Source organism: Melospiza melodia, chromosome 12 (assembly GCF_035770615.1).
Source record: "Melospiza melodia melodia isolate bMelMel2 chromosome 12, bMelMel2.pri, whole genome shotgun sequence".
NCBI lineage: Eukaryota > Metazoa > Chordata > Aves > Passeriformes > Passerellidae > Melospiza > Melospiza melodia.
Genome location: NC_086205.1, coordinates 17,438,676 through 17,456,061, shown reverse-complemented (window position 1 = coordinate 17,456,061; position 17,386 = coordinate 17,438,676). Strand labels below are relative to the sequence as shown.

General features: G+C 49.5%; 1 protein-coding gene across 3 annotated transcripts in view; it reads left to right on the top strand.

Annotated features, from left to right (window-relative positions):
* The first annotated feature begins 1,927 nt into the window (after positions 1–1,927).
* Positions 1,928–17,386, top strand: part of CCDC50 (coiled-coil domain containing 50) — a 42,737-nt gene continuing 27,278 nt past the window's right edge. For all 3 annotated transcript variants that reach the window (XM_063167022.1, XM_063167021.1, XM_063167020.1), the window contains exon 1: positions 1,928–2,010. In XM_063167022.1, coding sequence (XP_063023092.1) covers positions 1,962–2,010 — 49 coding nt within the window. In that variant the 5' untranslated portion in view covers positions 1,928–1,961. The remainder of the gene's footprint in view (positions 2,011–17,386) is intronic.

Sequence of the window (17,386 nt, the reverse complement as noted above, 5' to 3'; positions counted from 1 at the left end):
TGTTATCTTCAATAACATAAAGTGGTTACTTTTCCCAGCTTTATTGGGATTCACCTACCCACTGCAAGATGTACTACTTGTCAAGCTAGGTGCTGTACAATTTGCAGAGGAAAAGCTGATGGCAGACTCTCAGAACAAACACCTTTCATGCTTTTTGCATAGAAGCTGCAGCTTGCAGACACAAGTGAGGGTTGGGAGGGTGATTTGAGATCAACCACACTGAGGAGCCCTTTGAGGGAGCCTAAGATGTGATGCTGCTGCAGTACTAGCATTACATCAGGAACTCATTCCCTGTTTAATTCCTTCCCAGGAATTAAAAAAAAATCTTTCCCTAAGACCAAAAAAATAGGATGTGAGAAAATGAGCTGCATTGCAAAGGACCAAACCATGCCAAAACTAAGTTCAGAGATGTTGCAAAAGCAGGGGAAAAAGTCAAGGAGGAAGACAAAACTTGGAGGGGAAGATATCAGGGACATGGTATAGATATGTAAAAAAAAATTTAATACCAAAAAAACTTTCCCTAAGTCCAAAAATTAGGCATTGAGGAAATGAGGTGCATTGCAAAGGGCCAAAACTAAGCTCACAGATGTTGCAAAAGCAGGGGGAAAAGTCAAGGAGGAAGACAAAACTTGGAGGGGAAGATATGAGGGACATGGCATGGAAACTGAAAAAAAAAAAAAATTTGGGCGAGACCGTTGCTGAGTCTCAGAAAACAGGACTGGAAAATTCAGGAGTAGCACAAGGTTAACCTTCTGGAAGTAATTTTTTGGCCATTTTCTTCAATGTTTTTGCTTTTTAGTAAAATGGAAATGTTATTCCCTTTGATGTTTTTTCTGACATCCTACTCTGTCTCCCTCTCAGCTCACATCACAGTCACCTACAGGGCAGAGCTTCCCAGAGCCCGTTGGAGAGGGTGAGCAGGCAATGGGCTCAGCCTCTGTATCCCCTGCCCACCAGTGGCACAAGAGCCATGGCTCATTGGAACAGACGCTGGGAGTAACTAATTTTGAATATGACAATATTAACTACTTCTTCTTGCACAGTCCTCAGCACCACACATTATGACCAAACATAACAGCTGATGAGTGACTGGTTGTGCTGAGCACAGCCCAGAGAAGCTCAGACATCCCTAAACCCCAAATCCTCTTCCTCTTATCTTCTCCCCTTTGCCCACGGAACACCATCTCGTTCTGTTTCTTTGCTGCCGGCAAACCGAGGTGGGCAGCAGCTGTAAAGCCTCCGTGTCCGCCGAGAGCGGGCACCAGCCGTGTGCGGCAGAGCCCTGCCGGGGTCCGCAGGCCTCACACAGAGCTCCGGGGATCTCTCGCGTCTCCTCGGGAGGTGCCCGTGCCAACACCGCCCCAGCCGTGAGGAACAAGGTGCGGGGCCATGGCACCGCTGGGCAGTGGCTCCGGGGCTGCCCCGCAACACGTCTGCTTCTGCCAGGCCGGCGCGACAGTGCGAGCAGGGGCTGGGCTGGTTGGCCATGAGGGGCACAGGCAGCCGGACCCGGTACGGGAGAGCGCCGGGGGAGCGGAGCTGTCCGAGCGCTCTGACAGCCGCCCCGGCCTCCCGGCGTGGCCCCAAAGCGACCAACAACCCCTCAATCCCCTTCAAACAATAAAACAATAATAATGATAATAACAATAATAATAAAATCCCCAAATGTATAAATAGCTGCCCTCGGAAGCTGCCCGTCGCGCTGAGCCGCTGCCCCGAGCCCCGCCGGCGAAGGGGAGGGGGAAGCAGCCCGGGACGCCCCCGTCCGCCTCCCCGGAAGGGGGGCGAGGGGCGGCGAGGCGGCCCCGCTCCGCCCCGCCCGGCGCTTTCTGTCCGCTCTCCCGCGCCGTACGGCCCGGCCGCGCCGGCTCCATCCGCTCCCAACTTTGTGGTGCGGGGCGCGGGCGGCACCGCCGCGCTGCCCTCAGCGGGGCCGCCCTCAGCGGGGCGCGGGCCCGGCCATGGCCGGCATCGGCATCGACCACTCCAAGCTGCCTGGAGTCAAGGAAGGTGCGGCTCACCCCGGCGCGGGGAAGAGGGGGCGCTGGACGGGACTGGGCGCTGTGGGGGAAATGGGAGCGAGGCAAGGAGAGAAACTGTTGGTTTGGGGTGGTTTTTCTTAAACGTTATCATTTTTCAATTTCCAGGCGCCGCTGGAAATTGTTCGCGGCGCTGGCGGGAAGCCGGGTCAGCGGGAGGGGACGGGGCGCTCCGTGCTCCGGCCGTGGCTCCGGTGCTCCCGGGGCTGTCCCGCTGCCGGTGCGGGTGTCCGGCGGGTGGCGGGAGAGGACGAGAGGCGGAGGCCGGCGGCGGAGCGGCGGCAGTGGCTGGACAGAGCCGCAGTCGCTGGACAGAGAGCCGTGGCCGCTGTGCTGGCCTCGCTTCCGGCTGCCCTCCCCGGCAGAGCGGCGGGGGTCGGGCTGGCAGCGCCGCTGCTCCCCGGGAGGAGCGAGCGAGGAGCGGCGCTGGGGGAGGAGGGCGCAGCCCTTTGTCTGCGCCGGGGCCGAGGCTGCCGCCGGCGCCGCCGCGCTCCCCCCGCCGCGCCCGGGCAGCCGGGCTGGGGGCGCCGGCCGGGGCTGCGCTCCCGCGGGGGCTGAGGCTGCCGGGGCACCCTGCGGGAGATGGACGAGCAGCGATGTCTGTCTGTCTGTCCGTCTGTCTGTCTGTCCGTCCCTGGCAGTCACGGCTCGGCCGGGGCCGGAGGCTCCGCTCGGGCCGTTGGAAAAATGGCATCAGAACTGTGGATATCCACAAATTTGGCGATTTGAGGGGCACTGGTGATGTTGAGGCCCCGGTTACAAACACTAACGTACTGGCTTTTACGAACACTGCTCTGCATTGGGCTTGGGAGCGCCAAGCAGCCGCTCCCACCCCGCAGACCCCGGTGCCCCCCTCGGTTCCAGGGGTCCCGCTGGCTTGGCCTGTGCTCAGAGCACGGATTCACCTTCTGCCAGGCCTCGGCTTCCCTGCTAGTGCAGTGCCTGCCTCACACGTGTGCCTTTGAGCTCAATTAAATGTGCCCTGGAGCTGCTTTGGGTTTAGAAAGCTTTGTAGGAGATAGTTTGTTCCTTCTGACAGTGATTTGTGATATAAACCAGTAGAAGCTCTGTCCTAATCAAGTTAGTTTAGATTTACTCTCTAGTAATAGAGAGCAATGGTTTCCTGCTTAAAAGAAACCAAACTTCCTTAAACTTGTTTCCCTTGCCACTGGCGATTTTTTTTTCAAATTTCAATTCTTACAAAACAGCAGTTGTGAATTTGATGATTTAGCTAGCCAAGAGTAGAAAACCTATTTCTGCGCAGGCAGCTGGGGTTTCCTTTTGACCTCCTGTCATCCTTTAATGCTTCACTCAGTGTTACTGGAACAAAAGCTGAAGCTGATGTTTTAGGGGTTAATGTTCCTCCTGTGTAAGTCATTAGCAGAACTGTTATTGGCCATTTTAGTGTGGTAGAGATCTCATCCTTAGAGTCTGTCCACACATGGTTGGTAACTCAAGAAAATGAATCCAATTAACCTTTCCAGTGGGTTGGTTAAAGTGAATTAAATCCCTGTGTAGATGCTTATATTCACAATTTAAGTAGACTGGATTTGATTTGCCTCTATTAGTTTTTTGAGTTGAACTAACTGGGCTGAGCTGAGGTGGTTTACATGCTGAATGAAAGGACATGTACAGCATTACAGTGTAACTCAACCAGTCCCTGGGAAATTTGCACCTATGCTATAGTGTGGATTAAGCTTCGAGAGTGTCCTGTTACTACGATCTGTTGTTACTTGATAGCAATGGGATTAAAGTAGTGTGCCAGAGCAACGTGCAAAGTAGATGAGGTTTGAGCCATGTTCTGCAAAGCCTCAGGCATGTGTCACGCTTTTAGTTTAATGGCATCGCTTGTTTTTGTTTTGGAAAGTGTTGAGACTGAGCTATGGTTTCGATTAGGTCTTTTCGTGCTCTGTGTCAATGCCAGCCAAGGAAAGAAAAGCATTGCCTGCCATACCGAGGGAAATATTTATTGTTCCTGATAGAGAAATCACTGTTGATCTTTCTGGAAAAAGCATTCCCTTTCTTTGTGTAGGGTAAAGGTCGGCTGAGTCATTCATTAACAATGAAGAACCTTTTGGTTTGAGTACTTTGTTCTTCACCAGCTTCAGGAGAGGAGGTGTTATGTCCGGGTTCTCCCTGCGTGCAGGTAGCCAGGACTGCTGAAAGACAGCGTCATCCTCCTCTTCTGGAGTGATCTCAAAAGCTCTTCTGAAAGTGGGATCATTTCAGTGCAGCGATGGCAGTGAGATCTGATAACTGTAGCTAGGTGCTGCAGGAGGTCTTGCTTCTTATGTTTACTTTCCTCTTTTATCTCTAAAAGCATTTACATCAGCTCAAGGCCTGATGTGGATGGCATTTTGCTGGTGAAAACCACTTCAGCTGGTCCAGTTTATTTTGTGGGCAGGGCTTTACTGGTGTAAAATACACCCTCAAAACACATTTTTCCTAGTATGAACTACACCTTGCTGCTGCAGCCTGGTGTTACAGACCCATTTTTCTGTGAGTAGTAGAGTGGATCTGACCTCTGTGGTCAGTAAACCTCGTGTAAGTTATTTGTTTTGGTGTTAGTTGCAGTCTGTGGCCTGTGCTTCTCTGCCTGCATTTCTGTTCATCTCCCAAGTGTCTGTGATATATTTGCTTTTCACAAAGCAGCCTTTGCTGTTTGCTCTTTTGACCTACCTCAGGAGATTGCTCAGCTTTGTGTGTGTAGATCTTTTTTACCAGAGGTCTCATTTGTGAGCCTGTTGGTGATAAAAACATCCTAGAAACATTATTTTGATTAGCTACTAATAAAGCAAATAAAACTGTCTTGGGCCCTGCTTGATCTCTAACTGCCTCTCATCTCTTGTGACCTGATGCATTCCTAGGAGCTGTCTTTGGGAAGGGCTCCACCCTCTTGGCTGCCTGCTGTGGGTGAGCCCTTGGACTTGAGAGGCGTTTCTGGCTGCATGCAGGCAGGCTGAGCTGCAGGGGAGGTGTTTAGGAGCTGTGCAAACCGTACCCCTCTCTGGAGGAGGTACCTCTGGTCCTGTCTGCTGTTGCCTTTCCAAAGGTCTGAGGCACCATCTTTGTGAAGGGAATGCCTGCCTGCTCAGGCTGAGGCTCAGTCCTTCATTCACTGCTGTCTCCAAGAGTCATCAGTTGTTGGCAGCAGCAGAAAAAACCCAGGTCTGGGCATTCTCTCAGGGGCTCCTCATCTTCCTGCTAGTTTGAATTCTCTGTGAGGAGAGAAAAGGGAGAGGTGGGATGGGGGAGGACTCTAAACTCTGTCCCAGTAGTGTGCAGCTCTGGAGAACTGTGGAAATTTTCAGTGGGTGAAGTGTTTTTATTGAATTTTATTTTTAGTAGTACTGTAAGGAAATGCAAGGGTGGTATGTCTGGGCTGATGATTACAACTGACCCTGCCATTCCTGTCTGACACTCCAGCCTTGGCAAAGGCTGATTGTGGCACCTGTGCATGGAGAGATACAACAATGCTCACACTGCTTCCTACTCTTTGTTCAGCACCTGATTTGACTTTTGGGAGCTGTGCATTCAAATGCTGCTGGTTGTAATCTGCTGCCTGAGAGGCCAGTATCCAAAACGTGGTAGTAAAAGATACAGCTCTGACTGTGTCCTTGGGGAAACAGGAAGAGCTTGAATATTTTCTGTCCTGGCACGGTGTTCTCTGGGGCAGGCAGTCTGGCTGGCTCTCTTTTGCCTTAGCATAAATTGAATAAAAGTTTGCTGTTAGCATCAGTCTTCCTCTTCCTCCCAGCTACAGACCTTTCTGCTGACCTCTGCAGCTTAACATGACCTCTGCTGAGGCTCCTGCAATGAAAACCTCCTGGCTACTGACCCTCCCAGTGACTGGGGAGGGGGATGAGGTCTGAGGTGCAATGTGTCAGGCTTCCATGGTGCAGACTGAGGTTATTGGCTTATAATGAGGCCTTTGGTGCCTGTCTGTGCTCGGCAACATGAGAGTGGACAGGAGAAATTTGATGTCTGTCAGAGGTGGAAGAGGATTGAGGAAGTGTGAATAGCTGGCACGGTGTCTGATGAGGAAAGATTCTGCTTAGGGGTTTTTCAGGGGAATGGTTTTGAGGGATGAGCTGTCAGCTGTATTCATCTGAAGGAAGCATTGGCCTTTAACTGGATTAGTATAATCAGGGCAACAATTTTGAGAGCAGCTGAGGGTCAGCCGGGTCATTGTGAAGCCACCTGCCCGATGCCCTTTGGCTCCAGCTGGGATCTTTCCTTGCAGCATCATGATTTTCTGCTTTGTGATTTCCTTTAAGGTTTAAGGGCTCTGAGAAATTCAGGCAAGATGGATGGCTTGAGGGCAGTGGGGAGGTGGAGAGTGATGGGACGTAGACACAGGTCACTGGCTCACATCCAGCTCTTCTGGGTAACAGGAGATCTGTTTTTCCAGCATGCATGAGTTCTGTAGCTGAGGCTGTGGCACTCATTTCACTTCTGGTTGAAGCTGGGTGAAAGTTTTATTTTGCATTCAGTGGTTCTGGGTCTGCAGTGCTTGGCAGAGATGGGCAGGATTAGCATATTTCATGCTCTTGGCTCTGACAGGCAGCTGAACAAGCAGGTCTGCCTCCTCCCATCCCCAAATCCTCAACACTTGTCTGCTGTGAACTGCTGGGGAGGTTCTTCTGTGGCAAAAATTGCTCGAAAAGCTTTGGCAGAAAGACACCCCAAGTGTCCCATTGATGCTTTTTGCAGAGATGTTTCCTTGGCTCCTGACAGATTTTTGGATGGGGGTAAGAGGGGCACAGCCTATTTTTGCACTGATTCCTGGGAACACAGGGATTGCAGCGGGGGTTTTCTCCCGTTTACGACATCGTGACTTCGTCCATCACCCATTGCTGGCCTCTGGGGAATGCTCCCAACTGAGCAGTGTGTTTATGGTCACCATGGGCCTCTGTTTAGTCTTCTATTTCCTGTGGCCATGGGAAACATCAGAGGGTGCCAGGCAGGAGTTGGAGATGGCTGCTGCAAGGAGCAGGATAGGCCAGTTCTGCTCTCTCTGGTGCTTGAAAAACACCACTCAGAAAAACAATGGGATATGCCTTGGAGCTGTGTGAAACTTCTGTTTTGCTGGAATAAGCTTTCTTTTTCTTGCTCAGAGTCATCCAGTTCACATGAATGTGCCGATTTATAGGACAAAGTGACAAGTTCCTTGCCTGCTTCCCTCTCCCCTTTCCAGAATGTCCCCAGCTGGCTGGCTCCCTGCTCCTTCACTGCTGCTCCTGTGTAGTGCTGCTTTGAAGGCTGAAGGGCTGAGGGAGGAGGTTGGTCTGTTGGTGAAATTGCCTTAAAACTTGCTTTAGGTCCATTTTCTAGCATGACACTCACTGCTGGCTTGACCTTCAGCTGTTCTCCCAGAAGGTGATAAGGACAGCTGCTGTTCACTGCTGGTTGGCTGCGTTGCAGGGAGCAAAGGGCATGTTTGCTGGACATTTCCACCAGGAAAGCTGCAGTCTCCCTGGAGGCTGATGTGTGTCAGTGATGCTCTCTGTTCACCTTACAGCACTGGCTTTTCCACAGAACATGTATAGGACTTTGTGAAAGTCCCTTGACACTTCATTTATACTGCTTTTTTGAGGAGTAGAAATTCAAGCCTTCCTGCTGTTTTCTTTCTCAGTACTTGAGAAGATACCACATAGCTCACTGAGTGAGTGTTGTGTGGCCTTGACACTGTATGGCTGCAGGGATGGATGTTTTGGCTGGGCTGGGAAGAGAACAGGAGGGTGCAGCATCAGGCTGGCAGCGTAAGGGGTGCCAGGCAGTGCTGTTGTGAACCTTACCTTGAGCAAAGAGGATCATTCACGCCTTAGTGCTCATAAAATTTACCCTGTGACCCCAGGCACCCTGTGAATTAAACCAGAAGTGCCAGAACTGTTACTCTTACTGGGGAGAAAGGTGTAGATGAAAGCTTGCTCAGAGCCTAGCACAGCCCATCTGCACCTGCCCAATTATTTTGTGTCAGGCTCCTGAAGCTCAGCTGATGGTTATTTTAATTGCACACCAGCCCACGATGTCACCGCCACAATGCTCTGTCAGCCAAACCAAAATAGGGAGATCTTTTTGTCTTCAGCCTGGCTTGGCTTGGTTTGTGTGCACTTGGTAGCTCTACCCTGCATTATGTGCTCTTCAGGACAGAAAGTCAAAGTGGGTTTGTGAGTGAGTCACTTTCCTTCACTTCCCTTTTCAAAAGAGGTGTGACAAGCCATGTGCAGTGAAACTGAGTGCCTGTGTGCATTTTTGTTCATCCTTTCCTGAGCCCTTTTGCTGAACCAGAACTTGGTCACCAGAGGAGTCAGCTCTCAGCGGAAATGTTATGTGGGCTCGGTGTGTGGTGTTCAGTAAGTGATGACAAAGGGGAAAAGGGCATAAGTGAGCAAATATTTGAAACACTGAGACACAGACATTCCATAAGGACACTGACAGGAGTGACATGAGAAGTAATGGGGCAGAAGGGAGGAAGGAAGTTTATGCAAACAGGAGTATTTCCTGGCAGTGAGAAGGCAGGGTTTTTAATTCCTTTCTGCATTATATGTGTAGCATTGGCTCTTTACATCCAGACAGGACAAGAGGCTGGAGTGTGCTCTGGCTCGAAATGCTCCTCACAGAGGGACTGTTGCCACTGACTTGGCACATGGTTGGGGTAATGCTGGTCTGGCTCAGGGAAGCCTCCCCTGGTGTGGATGGAAAGCTCTGCACAGCACAATGACTTTGCACTGCAAAAGCAGCTTATTATATCTCTCTGTTCTGGTTACAGCAAGCATTACTTGTCGCATCCTGGTGCAAAGAAATGGCCTCTCCTTCTGCTCTGGTATTAGTTTTGTTATTGAGGTGCTGGCTAGTGGCATGGGAAGGATTTATGACCTAAATTCAGCAGCAGCTCGTGGAGCCTTTGGCAGTGCTGCTGAGGTGAGGTGGTGGAGCACAGCACGGAGCAGGCCTGGGAACCTTCCAAGGCACCAGGGTGTTGGCTTTCCAAACACCAGGGTGTTTTCATGGCAGGCAGAGCTCTGCTGTTCTCACGGCTGTGCTCTCCTGCAGGCCATCTGCCTGGCGCCAGGTTTCCAGAGGAAGTTGGTGTTGGGAAGAGGCTGAGCTCTCCTGACCTTAATTGCAGGGCTGGAAGGACTGAGTCCTTGGCTAGGGCTGCACAGCCCTGCCTGGATTCCACACATCCCCGATGCAAGGTGGAAAAAGCAGGTTTGTCTCCAGCTCAGTGCTCAGTTAGCTGGTATTCCAGGCAGCCGGCATTGCACACAGCATCAATTCTGGCTGTGTAACAGGTGAACTTAACTTGGTCCTGATTTAACTGTTCTTTTTTTTACTTTTTGTTGTTTTTAAGAAGCTGAGAGTATGCAATATCACCTGAAGGTGATATGGTTCCCAAAGCAAAAAAAAAAAAACAATTACCTTTACTGACCTGGAGCTCATTTAGTGCTCTCGGAAAGGAGAAAAGGCTGCCAGCCTGCTTCTTCCTCATGCTTTGCAATGTATATGAACTGTGGGCTCAGATACCACAATGCAGTTTGTTTCAAAATGATGCAGGGAGCTCTGCCTCCCTCTCCTTCTGGTCTCAGAAGCCAGAGACTTATTCGTACCCTTGTATGCCAGTGTTGTAAATCTGTAGTTGCACTTAGGGCTGTGTGCCAACTCAAGGTTGTGACAGGAAAGGGAACATGTATTGTTAGTGCTGTAGCTTTACTGATTTGTGACTTGTAGATGGATGTGGAATTTTGACTGATCTGGGGCCAGCTTTGGTACTTTGTGTTCCCCAGAGCTGACTAATAAACCTGGAGAACTTAAACACAGGAAGCAAGGGGGGAGAGTCCCCGTGAGGAGCTTGTGGAGCAAAGGAAAAGGGTTTTGAAACAAACCAACAACCTTGGTTGGGTAGAGGACAGTTGTTCTTGCAGAGCAGCTTTGCAGGGCTGGCAGCAGCTGAACGGGTGGCTGACAGGAGTCTTTGCTTGCATCCTAGCAGCCACCTTTCTAGGGAAAAGGAAGCTGATAGGAATCTGTGCAAGAATTGGAGCTGACTGCAGGCTTAGTTCAGATACCTTCTGCTTCGACTGCAGCAGCTGGCAGGGTTTCCATCAAGGCTGGGAGGCTGCTCAGAGGCCCATCCTGCTGGAGCTTTGCTTCTCTTAGTATGTGATCTGGAGGAATAAAACCTGGCTGGTCTGAATGTGCACTGCCGCTGTTGTGTGCCCTTTCAGCTGCAGCTCTGGTGCAGCTACAGGCCATGTTGCAGTCTCAGGGTTGGCTCTAGTCGTCCAAAGGCTGAAGAGAAGGTGGCATCTCAGGGGACTCTTTATTCTGCTTGTTTTTTCCAGAGGTTATTGTTTCTCTGTACAACTGCAGGTCACTGTCATGTAAAAGCACACTGTGGGGTTGGAGAGGAACTTGAACCTTTTTTTGGCACTTGGCAGCTTCTGTGTGGGTGTGAGGTTTCCAGCAGTCAGCCTTTTGTAAAGCAGTCACTAAACTGAGTCAGGGCATGAAGCTGTACCAGAGGGGTGTTCAAACCTCCCTTCTTGCATCCTGTCTCCCTTGTGTTTTTCTACATTATCTTTCAGGATTAAGCTAGAGGAGAACCCTGTGAGAGCTGACACTTTGCATTATCTCTGCTCCCAGCTGCCTCTTTGGAGCTGCTGTGTGAGGTTATTCACCACAGCCTGAGGGCTGAGAAATGCTGGTGAAATATCTGCAATCCAGGGTGCCATGGCTCCTGAAAGCCATCCTGAACCACAAAGTGGGCCTGCCAGCTCTCTGCAGAGAAACTGCTGAACTGAGCAAGGGGTTTAGCTGTGCATTCATCAGAGAATGAAAGTTTTGCCTATCTGGGAAACAGCGTGTGTCAGAGAACAGAAATTTTGCTTATCCAGGAAACTCAATGTGTCCTTCTGAAAGTTTTGTGTGGTGTGAAATTAGTTAAAATGCTGAAATAAAAGCTGAATTAAATAGATAAACAGAATCCAGTGATTGCTATTGGAGATGGGTGTGGGGTAAGGGAGTGTACTTACAGTGCAAATCTCTTGAGATGCAAGTTCCATGGCCCAGCAGTTTTCCGAGTGGGTGGCTGTTTTGAGTTGCACTTGATAAAAGACTTTTTCTATTACCCCTCCCCTACACCAATTTAAATGAGTGGTGTTGGGTTTAAAGCTGGGTTTAAAGGTGCCATGACATTCTGTCTGCAAAAGAAACCAAAAAAACCTTCCAGAAAAGAGGTATTGTGTGATCCATGGGACACAGCTGAAGGTGTGTCTTAGAGTTGCAGTGGTGCTCATGGGGCCTGTATGGGCCAGAGATTTTGACCTCTCCTGATGAAGGCAGCTCCAGCCCTGCTCTCCAGAGATGTGTATGGTAGTTTGCCTTTGGGGTAAAGGGTAAAGCACAGCTGTTGGACTCAAGTGTTGTTTGTTTTGCTGTGGTCCATGGCTGGGAGGTAGTGGTTAAAACTGACTTCTAGGAAAACTCCCTGCCTTTATTGTTGGTTGTTCCATTTGCACATGTGGTATTAGCTGAGTCAACTGAGGCTGTGTCCAATGCTGGACAGGATGAACTACACAAACAGCTTTTGTTCTCACTGATGGTTGAGATTATCTTCTTCCATAAACAGACTCAGTTACAATCTCAGATGTTGTGAGTGAAGGGTTTGGCTGCCTGAGGTCTGCTGTTTGCCTGTGGTGTCAAACCAGCCAAGCCATCCCTACCTTGAAGTTTTTGTAGTAGAGACCCACCTGGGTGTTACTGGTGGCTCCACAATGCAATGGCTGAGCTCACTGGTGGTTTTTTGGGCATAGGCAGTCCTGGACAGGTAGATGGACACTGGAACAATCAAGAAATTTCTACAGAGCTGAGAGTTACCTGAGCCTGGCAGGTAATGACTTGCAGACATTAACACATATCATATCATCTATCTGCTCTCTGCTCTAAAGTGTTAATATATTCTGTGTGTTGAGCCCCTGCAATAGAAAGCAGAAGCTGTAACAGCAATGTTGGCTGTAGGACTTGGAAGTATTGGACAGCTCTTGTGACTCAGGGTACTCTGTGTCTGGGGACCCAACTGGACATGGCTGAAAAGGGTGAATTTTCAAAGCATGGATGTCATTACTTCTTAAGGCTCAATGCCATTTTTAGGTACATCTGAAAGTCTTGGCACAGAGTGGCTGGAAAGCTGCCCAGTGGAAAAGAACCTGGGGGTGCTGGTCAGTAGCCTGCTCAGCATGAGCCAGTGTGTGCCCAGGTGGCCAAGAAGGCCAGTGCCATCCTGGCCTGGGTCAGTAGTGGGGTGGCCAGTGACTGTCACCCTGTTCTGGGCACTGGTGAGGCCACACCTCAAATCCTGTGCTCAGTTCTGGTTCCCTCACTACAGCACAGACACTGAGCTGCTGAATGAGTCCAGAGAAGGGCAGTGAAGCTGGGAAGGGTCTGGAGCACAAGTCCTTGAGGAGCTGGGGGTGTTTAGCCTGGAGAAGAGGACTCAAGGTTGACCTTATTGCTCTCTACAAGTCCCTGGCAGGAGGTTGCAGCCAGGTGGCCATTGGCCTCTTCTTCCAAGTACCAAGTGATGGAACAAGATGAGTTTTGTCAGGGGAAGTTTATATGGGATGTTAAAAAAAACCCATTTGCATAAGAGTGACCAGTGGTTGAAACAGGAAAGTATTTTGGAGATTGTCCATTCTAGGAGATGCTAAAAAGATGTGTATATGTGGCACTAAGGAACATGCTTTAGTGGTGAGCTTGGCAGTGCCAGATCAGTGGTTGTACTTGATGACTTAATGTTGTTGTTCAACCTAAGTTATTCTAGGGTTTTGTGATTGAAATGCACCAACTCAGCATTTCTTCTGGAAGTCGAAGAGATTGTTTTTAATATTTTTGACCTATGGGTTCTGTTAAGCTTTGGGAATAAGAGGACTTGCTCTTATTTAGAAACATTGGAGATGAAACCAGGTAGGGTGGAATTATCCAGTGATGAAAAACATGGAAGCCTTCTGTAGAAAAGCAGAATGATAAATCTTATCATATTTTGTGACTGAGGCTTGCTCAAAGGATAACCTTTTGAGGTGCCTTGTGCTATTTTTCCACTATCTTGAGTATCTCCAGCTTCCTGTTTACACTGCAAACACATCACCTTCTGCTTTGAGGTCTTCAGCAGATACTCTCTCAGCTTTGGGACTGGTCTATGGTACAGTGTGCAGGCTTCTTTACAGAAGTGAAATTGCCAAACTAGTAGCTCGGAGAAGGCACTTTGTGAATGTTGATGATTTCTGTCCTAAGGCAGGTTAAAAAAATGTAATGAAGTTCTGAGGGTTTGATTCCAAAATGCATAGTCTTCCTTCTTAAAGCACTGTTAGGCAGGTGAGAGCTTAATGTTGGAGAGTGGTGCAGACAGAGCACAAAAATCTCATGGCCTTGACCTCAAGGCATTTAGCTTAGAGCAGAGAGGATAACCTCCTTCCCAAATCCCAAGATGTTCTCAGCTTCCAGGCCAAGACTGCTAGTAAAAAAACATAGTGGTTTGGTGATTTATTTATTTTTAATTATTATTATTTTGCATGTTTACATTTTTGAGAATTATGGCTGACACCCCTCAGTTTGGTTCCCCACAGAGTCACTCAGTCTCCTTGTGCTGCCTGACAGCTCCCAGCTATGTGTGATGCTTTGGTGCTGTGGCTGAGGAGCAGAAATTGTTCCCTTTTTCAGACTGCCCAGACCTGCTCTCTGTCTGGGATCCACCTTCTCCCTGCATGATTTTCTGATTTCCTTGGCATGATGAGGCCCAGTGAGCAAGGCCCTAGGAATGTCATCTGTGTAACTGCAGCAGCCAGACATGTCCTAGCCAGCCTCTGTCAGCACCCCTGTGTGGCAGCAGGAGCTCCTGCTGTGATGGGAGAGGCAGGGCAGAAATGGGAATTGTTGAGGCTAGGCCATGTATCTCACAGAGCAGCTCTGCTGGGGCTGGGAATAAACATCCCAGTTGCAGATTTTATCTGCCCTCAGGGCAGCCCTTCAGCTCCAGCTGGGTGGCTACTTGGTCAGGTTAGCTTTGTTTCAAGGAAATAATTCCCAAATTTTGAAGGTTTATCTGGCTTGGAGTGGCCTGACCAGTCCCTGCTGGTAAGAGTCTCTAAGGGATCCCAACTTGCTTTCTAATCTGCAGGAATATACAGAACTCAGGCATCCTCCTGAGACTGCTGGCTTATAAAAGGCTGCATTTGATACTTGCCATCAATTTTTCAGCTCTGTAGGCCTAAAACTGATTTTTAGCTGATGATACTGCTTTTTCATGTTACTTTTGTCTTTCCTCTCCCTCCTGTCCTTTAGATTAGAATTCAAGAGCTGCAGATGCTCTAAACTAGGCATGACTCACGCCTAGTTTATTTTGTGAATTACCCAGCACACAGGACTGTCGGGAAAATGCTGGGAGTGGAGGGGGTGGGGAGCAAGGGATGGTTTTTAAGACCCAAAAGGAAATGCTTGGAACATGCATCTGTGGTCCCTGGGTCATTGAACTGGCATGGATCCTGGACATGTTACATGGGCCACGTGAACCAAGGGGGCCCTTGGGACCCACGCTGGATGTCAAAGCATGATGTAAGACTTCAGGCAGAAGTGAGGGGGGTGTTTTGCTGTGAACCTTGCTTGACAAGCCAGCAGGGGCTGACCTCTTGTTGAGACAGTGCACCACAGCACCCATTCCTGGGTGTTACCTACCTCTTTGTCACACACCTGAGTATCACTAGCAACATCTAAGGCTGCCTTTGCTCCTCTCTGGTGGTTATCTCCATCTGTTTGAAACAGTTTGGGGTGTTAGAAATGCTGAGCTGTGGAGCTGAGGTAATGCTGGAGAAAGTTAGTTATATGGGTGGCAGAATATAAAATGGAAGAGGTTATTTAATGAAATTTTGCTGAGCTGTTGTACCTAGGGACTTTCTTATGTCAGCCATAAAGGCAGGGCTGCAGCCACGTTTCCAAGCGCCTCAGATGCACCAATACACAAAAAGCATATTTCCAGTGAGAACTACCAGAGGAGACCTGTGCTTGGAGATTGCAGAGAGGCTCTCAGGGATTCCTCAAGACAAGTGAGCTCCCTCTTCCATGCATGGATTTTGGATCCTATCACTGTTAAGGTTGATGCTTCTGCCCTCAGCCTCCCCAGCTGGCACCACTGCTGGCCATAGCAGCTACTGGGATTTCTGGGCAGGCATTTCTTTATTGACAGTTGTGCCAAAGTGTTTTCCTGGTCTGCTCCCTGCTGTGCCAAGGTAGATTGGCTCAATCAGACTTGGTAAACCTGCTGTGAATGTTCCATGCTTCACTGGACTTGCCAATTGTAGCTGCTCTCATTGCACCCCTGCTGCTTGTTTGACTGCCTGGTGGCTCGCAGCCAGGGCCCAGGGATGGGAAGTCAAGTTAATTTGCAACAGTGAAGGTAATATTAATCTCACCTTTCATTTTTTAGACATACAGTTAGGAAGCAAGGAAATGGATTTCTTTTCCCTTAAATACAAAGCCTCTCAGAGAGGAGGAATTGAGTCTGTTGTCCTTGGGGCCATCCTATTTCTCAGCACAAACCCAGTGTACACAGAACCTAGTAATGATTGTGCTGTACCCTGGTGAGACTGGGCAGGGAATGAGAACTAGTGCTGATGAAACTTCATTTCAGACCATGCCTGGCCTGTCCACATCTCCAGTAATTTCATAGTTGCCTCATTGTTGGATGTGAGTCTTCAAGGATTGGTTTCCTTGGCCTCACTTGCAGCTGCTGTCATGCTTGGCTCGGTGCCCTGGGTACTGGGTCTGATTGTGAGGGAATGTTCTCCACTGCCATCAGCCCCAAATCTGCTAGGGAGGTGCAGGTGTCCCCATCCTTTGCCACCTGGCTGGCTGACAGTGCTTCCTTGTGTTCCTAATGGGATGTTCTCATCTTCCTTAGCACATTGTTCTCAGGCTGATGGGACTTGAGGATAATGTGCTCACATGGGTTGGAGGCAGCCAGCCCAGCCAAGTTTCTGACACTGACGAAAGGTTTCTTGTGCTGCCTGCCCTGCCAGCAGCCACAGAAGCACAAAGAGAGGGCTGTGTGCTCAAGCTGTCTGCTTGGGTTTGTAACAGCAGAGTGTGTGCAGCCAAATGGCTTCTTCAGCAATGCTCAAATAATTCCAAATGTGTGAACAAACCCAAGGCTTTCTGCTGCCCCACCAGTCTGCTCCATGCTGTGTCTGTCCTCTGTGAGATGGGAGCACCAGGGAACCCAGACACTGAGAGGTTTCCAGTGTGCACATCACTGGTAACTGTCCAGCTGCCCTCTCTCTGTGCTGGTGGGTCAGTATCACTGGTTTAAGACCCAGCCCCTTTATTCATGTCCAAGCCCTGCAACTTGGTAGCTCATCCCAGGGCAGCATTCCCACTTGCTTTGTCAGTGTTGTGTGCATGTGGGACAGGCAGGGGCAGGGCACAGCCCCAGGTCTGGGTGCTGTGTGGCCATCTTAGGGATGGCACTGGACCTAGGTGGCTTTGGGCTAGGAGTTGGAAGTTGCACCAGGGTACTCTGGCCTATATGTGCTTCGTGGCCCAGTCACTGAGCTTCAAACCAACCTAAACAGGAGCCTTTGTCCCTGCTTCGTGTCTGTGACATCCAGCAGCTCTCAGCTATAGCCTGTAAGAACTGAGTGAGAATTTCAGGAGTTTGTTTGGACACCCATGGACTACTTCCAGCACTTCTCTGCAGGGGCAGTTAGAAGAAGCAGGCCTGTCTATGCAACACAAGTCTGTATGGACTCTGCCTTTTTAGTTTGAGCCCATGCTTTCTTTAGGAAGTCTTTAGTGGCCTGTCAGTCCAAAATGGTTAAACAATCATTGCTGCATCATAGGAATATAGCTCAGTGATAGAGGTGAGACTTTTCTGGGGTTAGTGCAAGACTGTCAGAAGACAAGGAGCAGTGTTCCACCATGGCACTCCCACTTTCTTGCCCATGTGCCAAGATGTTTCTGTAATGTGTACTTTTGCAAACAGAGAAGTGTGTTTGGTGTGGGTAGAATGAGTAAAAACAAACAAAAATGAAGCTGAAGTCCTCCTATGCTCGAGTGCCTCTCTGGGGAGGGTGGAGCAAAGGTCTGCCAGCACCATCAGCACCATGACTGACTGACAAGTCAGAGCTCTTGAATACCAGAGGGATGAGAGCAGTGTGTGAGCCTGTGCAGGATGGCTTTGGGAAGGGCTAGGATGTACTTTTTAAAGCATTTCTTGTAGCAGTGATCCTTATGCAAAAAATGTGTAGCTCTGAAATGTTCATCCTTGCTCCTGTGCTGCATGCCTTGTGTTGCTG